This window comes from Pocillopora verrucosa, chromosome 1 (genome assembly GCF_036669915.1).
Source record: "Pocillopora verrucosa isolate sample1 chromosome 1, ASM3666991v2, whole genome shotgun sequence".
Classification (NCBI taxonomy): Eukaryota; Metazoa; Cnidaria; class Anthozoa; order Scleractinia; family Pocilloporidae; genus Pocillopora; species Pocillopora verrucosa.
In genome coordinates, this window is record NC_089312.1 from 13,770,162 (window position 1) to 13,781,227 (window position 11,066).

The 11,066-nt window shown below is 38.9% G+C and overlaps 1 protein-coding gene across 1 annotated transcript; it reads right to left on the minus strand.

Moving 5' to 3' along the window:
• Nucleotides 1-6,194: 6,194 nt before the first annotated feature.
• On the minus strand, nt 6,195-8,078 carry LOC131786287 (nanos homolog 1). Its single transcript, XM_059103322.2, has one exon. It carries the CDS (start codon nt 7,907-7,909, stop codon nt 7,211-7,213), a length of 699 nt encoding a protein of 232 aa, XP_058959305.1. The 5' UTR covers nt 7,910-8,078; the 3' UTR covers nt 6,195-7,210.
• Nucleotides 8,079-11,066: the final 2,988 nt, after the last annotated feature.

Genomic DNA, 11,066 nt, shown 5'->3' on the forward strand with positions numbered 1-11,066 from the left:
TTTTCCAATCCAAATGATTGAGACGGGTCGAGGCGAGAATTAGGATTGTAATACCAATTTCAGAGGTGCGAACTGATAAAAGCAGTGCAATTCCGGATTACACTGGTCCGACACTCCACTGCAAATTGCTACATATTTGGTTCCTGCTACTGTGATATGCCGTTAACAGGATTTGACCCCAAAGTCTTTGTCGTTCTGGTGCCAACATTTAGCTTGTTCGTGTTGAGGCTTTCCGGAATGAACTCTAATCCGCTTAGATGCATTTAGACGGCAATATAAAAGAAAGGCTTTGAAAAATCTTTCCCTGTAGCCATTTGTAGATATTACTCGTTAATTTTCAACTACCAGTTTTATAAAGAAGATGTTACTGACTAATTCTGAATTGAGTGTACGGAAACTTCCTCATGGTTTTTCTTTATTATCATAATTAAAAACAGATGTTTTTAAACACATTTACGGATTTAGCAGTCTTTAAGGAATTAGACCTTATACCATAATTTACAACGATCATTGGTGGCTAATGGGCTTAAACATTTCCACTATCCTTTTTTGGATCGTTGCCAACATGATTTAACCTTGTTCAGGATAATTTAGTTAACCCAAGTTCAAAATCTTTTCAAGTTTTACACTATAAGGATGGTTTCAGTTTCAGGTAATTTGATGAACAAATGGAGCCAGCGCAGAAATACGAGGAGAGGCTGTGGAATGAGCGTGTGGAGAGATTTGCCAGGAAGGTTAAGGTTCAGTCGTCGCTTACCTAAAAGTCTCCCAAATTTTGTGTGTCGGTTAAACTAATTATAGCCGTTCTCTTCTGCTGACGTGATCTTAGCGTTTTATTCTTTGCAAAAAAAATAGCAATCTTTTTGTAAGTACGGTTCAAGTGTTAGTTAGTGCTTCTTCTGTCAGTTGGAAACGAAACTTCGGGTTTGCGCAACACTCGAAAGTCGAATCAGTGAATGATCACTGTTGTGCTATATTTATTTTCCTTCTGCAAGGCTTTCTCTTTGCTGTTATTTTTAAACCAGTACAAGGACTTTGGACTTTCCGGGTGCTGAAGTTCAGCGACACGTAGCGGGAGAACAAGTCAACAATTCATCCTGACAAATACATCTTCGAGATCATTTCAGACTATTAATGGCTTTAATTATAAGCGTAAGCAGATATTAGAAACGTCTAATATGCTATCTGCCCCCTTCCTGTTGATCTCAATTGTTTTTGTGCCTGGTGCTGACTGCGGGGGCAACACGTATCGGAAATTTAGAACGTAATCCATGTAAACAGGGGAACTCAATGTTCCGTGTGAAATTGATCACTGCAGTGTTTTTGAGTTGTTGATAGTTGTCATGGCGGTTGATCCAAATGTAGAAACGTTAATTTGTTGTTCACGAGCTAAGTGGCCTGTGAAGAGAGTACCTCGGTTTGGTACTTCTCTTCCTTTCCCCCCTCCTCCTCCCCCCTGATGAGATGCTGGTCCACTTTAGACCTTTAGCCCATCATCCATATCCCTCAAAGTTTGCAGATCTTCTGGTTGGAGTGAGGCTCTTTAAGATAAAAGGGTCTTACCTAATAACACGACGCAATCACCTCGGCCAAGATTCTAACACGTATTTTTTTTTCTCCGGAATCAACCACGTTGACCATTTTTCCCTTCATTAGTAACTCACCCTTTCACCAATTTAGATATTTGAAGACGTAATCCAGTATATGACAATGACCACCCCCCCCCCACTCCCTCACCCCATCCTTTGCCTTAGATACTGTGATGACTATTTTTTCTCTTGTGTAGAAACCGAGATTGTTCATTCCTACAGAAGATTTGAAGGCCTTATTTACATCGGTGTTCACTTACTTGCAGGAAAAAAATCCGAGAACAAGAACGGGGAAAAGACAGAACTGGCAGCTGGTGCTGTCCCAGCGTTTTAGTCTGGCTCAGATGAAATCTGAGTCGTATTTTTATCAGGAGATTTCTTTCGGTCTGAAGTGGAATTGGATTCGTTCCTTCGCCACGCTTAAGCTGGACATTTGAAAAATATTAAGAAATTTATTTAAATGGTGATTTTGAGCAAAGAACACTTAAACTAAACGTTCAAAACAATTATCTTAGCTTTTTTAATTATTTTTACTTCAAAACGTAAATTTATTAAACAACAAATTTGAATAATGAAAGGCTTAAAATTGATGTTTGGTTGTTTGCCAGATGCTTGATGGGATGTCGGTTTCTGCTCTACACCAAGCACAACCGAAAGATATTTTTGTTGTCAAGAGGGGATCGATCGTCTGCGGTCGATTGGCCGAAGGCGTTGAAAAAAATTGCACTAATGTGTTTAGAGGATGTCGCGCCCTTCCTTGAAAAGAATCGTTATCGGACCCCCAAATCCGGTGCGAAAGGCCACGGAAACGGGAAAAAACGAAGACAAACTACAGAATCTGACTTTGATGTTTCCTTCATTGAACCTTTTGTAGATTCCAAACAGAATTCTAAATTCATGTTATCGATGAACGCCAATTTTTCTCCACCTACCCCTTAACATTTTTCAGATCTATAGGACCTTGTTGGCTCTGATGTAGCATACTTCATTCATCTGTTACCTGAGACGTTGATTTCACTTCGAGTCCCACTTGAACATTTGTGGCGGACGTCCGCATGAAAAAAAAAAGTGGTCTCAAAATCTTTATTCCTGCTTGAAATCTGAACGCTAGTTAAGATCTTTAAGATCAGTAAATCTGTATCATTTTAATAGGTTTTTAGGAATTTTTCTTGGGAAATTTCACTTTGAATGACAGGGAAACCTTTAGTCACATTACGCAAGAGGCAATGATGTTTGTGAGCGCATGTAAATAGTGAACTTGTGTTTACATTCTTCTGAATCCAACTCTCGAGTTTGCGAGATCAAATGCAAACATGGAGTCTGCCAAGGGCACAAATGAACCCCGCGGAGAGCAAAATTCACGATACCCGCTTCAAAACTGGGATCACCAGATCTACTCAACAATTTATATATTTAAAATTGTTCTTGATAACATTTAAGGGGATTGATTTGGCACAGTTCAAAGGACGATACGTCATCAGCCATTGGCACTCTTAAAATAGCGCCAATTTTGACAACTTTCTTTTTGTTTGACGCTTAAGGTGAGCAGATGTTAATCACAATTCACCAACCTGTGATCGCAAGGGGTGGGTTATCTCTGTTTATTTAGTGTCGCAAACAGTTGTATAATGGACGTGATTAGAAATCCTACCACAAAAGAAGGATTTGGATTTTTCGCACAAACTAAGTAATTTGGTGACTTTGATTGACAACTCGTTAGAATTGTGATGGCTTCCCTTTTCGCTGAGTAGCAAAAGTTTTGTAGTTTTTTACAGAGAGATTAAAACCTGTAACTTAAAAGGTTGGTTTAGGTCTGGAGAACGATTCTTATCAGTTTTGATTTCCAAATCTAGTCACGTCTCAGGCCTTAGGTCAGTTTGTCAATTATGTCCCTTAGATAAGTTCAGTCTGTTCTCAGTTTCTCTCTGATGGGTGTGAAATTAATTATACAGTCCTTACCCGATGTGTTTGATTTCTTGAGGAATGTAAATATTTCGTAACCGTTTGATGTTGTCCAACTCTCACTAAACACGAATTAAGGGACTGAAGATTCCAGTGAACAAGACTTTAGATCAACCTGTCAATTTGTTAGGATCATGTTGCTCATTTTTTGCATATTAAAGAGGTAACGATTTCTAGTATTTTAGCATAATTGCTATTCAAATAGACGATATATTTTTATCACGCTTAGAACAAGACTTCCTTAAAATTCTGCATTTTCTAGCGATAAACGCAGATGTTGATGACAAATCGCTGTTTTAACTCGACCTGTACCGTGAATTTTGAAATTGCTGAAAAAAATTTTCGAAAATGCGAGAATACTCTGCGGTTGTTCTCCATTTTCCTTTCTGGAAGCCGGAGGAGCAGGAGTTAGAGTTGGTGGTGGTGGTGGTGATGATGGGGGAGGGGAGGGGGGCTCGGATGTGTTTAACAAACAGCATGAGCACAGATCTCGCATATATCTTGTCAAAAAGAATTCAATGTGATGATTTTTATACTATTAACAGCAATCAATACAACTTTCTGTCATTTTTTTGTGCTTACTTAAAAATCAGCATCTGCATATGGCACCTAGGAGTGACAATGATCTGTGGTGTGACTGATCACTATTTGAAGGAAACTCGTGCGTTCTCCTAAAAAATGTTCTGGGTTTCCGGATGGTATGTTATTTAATATACACAAAACAATCTCACTAATATAGTTATGTTATAAGTGAACTACCAACGTGTGAGTAACTAACTTAAGTTCGAGGTTTCAAGAGGACAAATAAAGATTTAAAGGAACTCAAAATTTGGAGATGTTTTGGCGATATTTTCTCACTTGTCACAGGTGATTTTCTGTAAGTTATGGTGATATAATAATACAAATAAGCCGGGCTTCTGATCACTGATCAAATCGTTTCTGTTTTGGGGGGATTCCCGTAATAAAGTTGTTTTCATTACTTTCACTTCATGCAGTGTCGTGTTTTGAATTGCTTTCCAGTCAGAAACCGCATTTAGCCACGATTAAACCCGTTTACAATATCGCCAGGTGTCTTGGGCCTGTAAAATCCAAGGTGTATCAAAAGAAAATGGTCAGCCAAAAATACAACCGCTTCATGCGGTGATAATAACCTTCGTGAAGTCACGCTCGCATTGGACATCAGCAAAAGTTTCCAGGGGACAACATAACAATATTTTCAAGTTTTGAGGAAGATCGTGGAACGAAGCGCATCGTAAAGAAAGTTCTTTAGTGTGAAAGGAACAGAATTAGGTTGATCAGAAACACTACACGACCCTCATCAATTATCGCGTCTAGTCCGTGTCTATTGTTCACCTCTGACAGCTCACTTGTCAAATTTGGCGCGAGATTACAGACGCCTATACTCTGGTTTCGCGTCTCTGAAGCTTTTCATCTCGCAAAACCCTTACATTTTCAAGATCAAAAAAACCATAGGCAAAATATCGAAACATTAACACAGAGGGACTAATTAAATCTTTCTTCCCTTTTGTGACTCTCCCTAACACTGAAAAATTGAAAGGAAACCGGTTTTTCCGCCCCGGCGAGCCGCGTGCCGCTGCCACACACTTGAATAATACAGCGTGCGAGTGACTAAACGGGACACTCTTGCAAGTTTCGAAATCGAGTCGGCAGCACGTTTTCTTTTCACCAAATACTCAATAACATGGTGAAACAGAGACCACAATTAACAAGATTTGCATTACAATCGCGGATGTGCTTGCGGCTTTCACAGTCTAAGCGTGTATCAATTGTTCTTCTCTGTAATTGCATTTCTGTTTACGAGCTTGATTACTGGTAATTTCCTCTTTATCAAAGGCTTTTGACAGTCGGTGACTTTCTGAATTAATGTTAGCTGTGATTTGCATACTGCGAGCGTTGTCTGTTCAATGAAAATCTCAAGTAGTCCTTTGTCGTAATTTTGCTTTGCTCGGTATGATTCACAGCAGTTTATAAAGAAAGAGGCAAAACGGACCTCTAGGATTAGTAATTACTTTCTCGTTTCATCGAATACGCTTATTTCTTCGCCACTACTCGGTCACAAATGCGGTGCAAAAATTTCCTGAAAAGTAAACTCGCTTTGAAAGGCCAGCTGCTCTTCTAAGTGACGCAAACAAAGACAACAAAGAGATTTGAGCATGGTTTCAAAAGAAACCTTTCGGTAGTCTTCAAAGGATACGTACCCGTTTGAGAATAGAGCATAAAAATTAAAAGAACCCCTGTGAATGTCTTTGATCCCTGCCCAATCACTGCACGCTTGATTGTTGGTGCAAAAATATAAACGGCTGTGCTTTTTACTCGGCGAGTCGAAAGCACATGGTTTGTTTACTTTGACCTCCAAAAAAATTCCGCTTACACTGAACCATGATAGCGCCATATTATCGCTTTCTCTTAGTCATACCGCTTTCCTTCTGATAAATTACGATCGATCTCGATTGAAATCACTTTAGAAGACTCCAGAGAAGTGTTAATTGACTAAAAATACAGCAAATTCATCAGAGCAGTAAAGCAGAAAGCGCGCCAAACACACGGAACCTTAGTGACTGAGGAATTTGAAAGCAAGGTCATTTTACACGCACGCCGAGCAACACAACACATACTCATGAGTAGAAATTGCAAAACGAGGTTTTTATCTTCCTTCTCCTTTCAATAAGCCATACAAAATTTCTCCTCTGATATTAGAATTACGTTTAATATATATAAATACAAATCGTACTCAAAACTTTCTAATGTTAGAATAACGAATGTCGGTTTTAATATTAAAAAACATTTCGTAAACCTTGATTTTTTTCATTTCATCATTTGCAGCCATTATTTAGAACACAGCTGTTAAAATTAGAATAAAATTCATTCAAAAATCCACCTCTACAACAGGGTAGTATTAAACCTACTTTCAAAGTAGTAAATTTCTACATCGTAAATATCGAATTATTGAAAAACCTCCCTTAGAGAATTGGGAATTATAAAAGCCATTATTAATCATAATCTCTCCATTTCTGAGCCAAATTCATAATCAACACTTTCTTATTAAAATACTTTACACTTACAGGGTGAAAATTCAATATTGGGTTCTGCTACAATTCGAAAATTTTACATAGATACATATTCGATAAGTTAACCTCTAACTAAGAAAGTTGAACCTCTTTAAAGGGAAATACTGTGATTTCCGCAACATTTACACAACATCCTCTATGGGAAGTAAATACTAAAATTTAACAGTGATCTCCATGAAAATTTCTTCCTAAATGCAGATCGCTTCATAATACTTAACGCAACATGGGAAGCCTTATTCGCAAAGAATTTGGAGGAGTCGAAAGCGAAAGAAAATGAATATCATCAATACGAACACACCTTAGATGAAAAGAGCCTTAATGATACGAATGGCAGCAATCTGCACCGTCAATTGTGGGTTTTATTATATAAACGGAATAATAATTTAGTTCGCCGCGATCTTTACGCAGTTCACGCTGTCTTGGAAATAGTAAGCGACCATATTGTAAACAAATAACACAACAACCCGAATATAAATTTAAAATCGGCATATAAACTCTAAATTTCCCTTGAAAAAAATCTTTACATAATGATTTCACTCTTAGTCTTACTTTAGAATCTGAAGGAAAAGTTTAGCGACTCCTTTTGGGGAGAACACGATTCCTGGGCACCTTGGGCAGTTGACCGCCATTGGCTTGCGCTTGCTGGTTCTGCGGACAGTACTTGATGGTGTGCGACTCATCGCCGCTTGCTTTGCAAATTGGACAGGTATATGCTCTCAAAATAGGACATGTCGTCTTTCCGTCTGGACCCTTTAACTGATGAGAAGAGTAGACCTCCTCGCTCTCTCCGTTGTTTCTGCAAAACACGCACACATTCTGTCGATTTGGGATAGGAGCGGGAACTCTGGTGGACGGCTTAATCCTTCGGCTTGGCGGCAAAACGGCTTCTTTCCGTTTAGAAGTTGCACTATGCAAGAGCGATGATGAGTTGAAAGGCTGGAAAGGCCCATCTCCAAAGTGATCCGTAAAAGAATCACAGCTACCTGACGATGAATTTTCCGAATCGATGCTGTCAAATCGGTCACGTCGTGGCGCCAATTTGCTGACTCCAAAATTTTCACTCGTTAAATAGTCAAAATCGTGATTGTTCGCTTGTCTCACTCTTTGAACCAAGTTGCTCAAACCAAAGTAGTCATTGAACATATGAAATTCGCTCCTTTGCAAATCGTCTGTCTCTTGAGGGCAAGTTAACGACTTTATCTCCTCATCATCCGAATCCAAGAAGTTACTTGGAATGAGAGTTTTCAGCATTACTTCGCTCAACGACATCTTTCGCTTCCTCAGACTTTTGCGATCGCACGTTAAAGGTCAGGCTTCGCTTTTCACTTCAAACGTGAATCGCGGTGTAGAATTTACTTCTTTGCTCTGCCAGAGGGCAGATTAACGCTTGTTTGTCAATGCGACCGAAAAACTCGCATGGGATTCAGTGGGTCGTAGTTTTTTTTGAAGCAGGGAAAGGGAGGCGTGACTTTCGCTACTCAATCAGTTGTCAAAAAGCTCCATAGTGCGCTTGCGCTTTGTGACGTCAAATGAGCCGATAATGAGATACACACTAGGATAACGAAAGGAGTAAATTTCCGCGCGCTTCAAATTACGCGCTCTACAGCTCTATCTCAATAAGAGAACGCGATTAACTAAAGTGATTGAAGTTAAATTGACTAAACTATGTATTTATTTGGCGGTTTAAGGCCTATTCTTCTTAGCTGTAAACGAAATCAAAATTTTTTTGGCTCCCCTCCCAAGGAAGTTCAAATGGTGCTCACCGAAGCATGTCTGATTGATCTTGACAGGTTTCTCTTTTCATCAACAGTACGGATTACAGTGTCAGTCAAGGGACTTCAGGGCGCCAAAAGCACTTGAATAACATATTGTCTTACCGCCAATCACAACGTCGAGTTCAAATATCAATTGTCATGGAAATATAGTGTACACAATGGAGGAATCTTGTCACGCTGACAGTCCACTAATTTCTTTTTCGCGAAACAATTCGTCTGCCATTGTAGGCAAAGGTTGAAAGCGGCAAAGTGTAAAAATAAACACCTTCGAAGGTTTCTATTCAAATGGTTATTAATTTTTCATTAGGCCGTGAAATCTTTCGGCCCTCTACTGAGCTTGACGACCAAAATTTGTTAATTAAAGTTGCTGTTTAATAGTCAATAATAGGTAAAGTTGCTGAGCAAAGGCTCGCCACTGAGACTCGCGAATCGATTAATCTAACTATGTTTTTGATAACGTGTGATGAATCAAAGATGAATTGATTTCTTCGGAAACGTACACCGTTGACAGATTCGAAGGAACGTGTTAAATGCCTACCACTCATGCAACATCCTGTGAATTACACAACCAAGACTGCGTCCAGCGGAAGTTTATTTCCTTCAATCCAATTTAGGTCGGTCACAAATATTTTTTTGAACGAATCTTAGACCTCAAAAATATACACAGGTGGTGTTAAAATGTTATGATAAATGCTTTCAAAAACAACATCGACATAACCTTTGCAATGGCAATACCATTCAAACCTCTCGGTGTAACTGTCAAATGAGATATTTCCTCTACAAATTCAGATCGACGGATAGCGCAATAACAAACTTTGAAAAAGGTCTGGGCATAGTGAAAATTCGTCGAAGGTTTAAGATCAACCAAGTTCAGTGTGATTTTCGTTTCAAAAACATTCAGTAGCAAAGATATAGAGAATAATACATGGGCGCGCGTACATATGGAATTTCTCTTCGAGTGTTCAACACGATAGCTCACGAGTGAGCGCAGCGAACGAGTGAGATGTCGAGTTGATCACGAGAAATTCCATATCTACAAGCAACCATGTAGTATTTTGTTTATCATATAAACGCGATAGCCCTTCACTGACAAGAAAAGTCGATTTTATTAACGAAAGAAAATAAAAGGATTGACAATCCCACTAAAATTGTAAAGTGCCTTGCAAAACAAAAAAAATGAGCTTAATTTTAATTATACAAAATTCTCAGTTACTGACTTAGTCCTTTGCGACAGAAGAAATGTTTCAGGTACAGAGCCAAAAGTGGCCTATGGCAAATGGTCGTTCTCAGCCGCGAGAAATACTATTATCAAAGTCACTGAATACGTAACTTTCGGTTTTTCTCTTCGTAATTTGGTTTTCCCCTTCTAGGAAAGTTTGAACGTCACTGTCGGTAAGCGATACGAATTTCTCAATGTTTTAGCAGCCGTGATACTTTTTCGAGAAAATTCCGACAAACATCCACGGATTGAGAGTGGTGAAGGCTTTGCTGTTCATTCATCAACCTGACCAAGTGGCGCGAAAGGCGAGTGACCTGTCAGCAGCTGATTGGCGATATCAAACACACGTGTAAAAATATTTTATTTTTCTTAGGGCTGGAAATCCTTGTATAACACCGTAGATTACATGATAAAGCAAATTTATGTAGTTGTGCAGAAATGCTGTGCGGTGGTAAATCAATTGGCAACAGCTGGTGGCATAAAATCGCAGCAGGATTCCCGCGCAGTCTAAATTAAGAAAATTTCTTCTCTTTGTGATCAATAGTATGGATAAAGTTCTGTAAAATAGTGCTTCTTTGCTAAGAAGTAGGAGGTAGTTGGCATCAGACATAACATGCAAGCCAGAACAATGGTCTCTTTTCTCGTGTTTTTTTTTTCTTGAGCTTGCACATTCTGTTATCTAAGCAATAGACGGCCCAGGTGGGTTGTTACGTTGGCAAACCGACGAAAGTGCGGTCTATTGCTTTTAAGAAATAAAATCAAAATGTTTAAATTTTCTTTGGGTTTACCAGTGCAATTAACGATAGGTTTTTGACTAATCAGGGCGCTGTTGGTATCTCTGTTATTTCAAAACTAACCATAATCTATCTTTTGTCTATTGTGCTGCCCCGCTACAAGCTGATCAACCACAACGGCTATCTCCCGGGGTGGGGAAGTGTAAATGGGTTAACACTTCAGTGCCCTTCATGGAATTCTCGATATTTAAAAAATCACACTATATGCTGACTGTAAAGTGTTAATGAAATTTCCTTCCTTTCTCTAGGCATTTTATTATTTCGTTATCTCTGTTGCGTTTCCTTTTTCCTTTCAAAGCTGATCATTCTCTCACTCTTCAGCATGAAAACAAACATCTCTTCTGCTATTGTTTTTTGCTGTTCTCACTCTGTTAAAAACAACAACGACAACAACAACAAAAATCGAGTCGGTTTCAATGCAGCATACTCAGTTTAAGTGTTTCAAAAAGATTAGAGATTGATGTAAGTGATTTATAGGGGAATTAATTCTTTTGCTGAACATGTAATAACAATCTCTTTAAATTCCTATTAAATTGTCGTGTCAGCTTCACCCGACTTAGGTCCCGTAAATATATGAATAAAAGTTGTCCCGGGTTAGAGGGACACCCTCCAGCCTCCTAATCCTAACCTCCAAGATA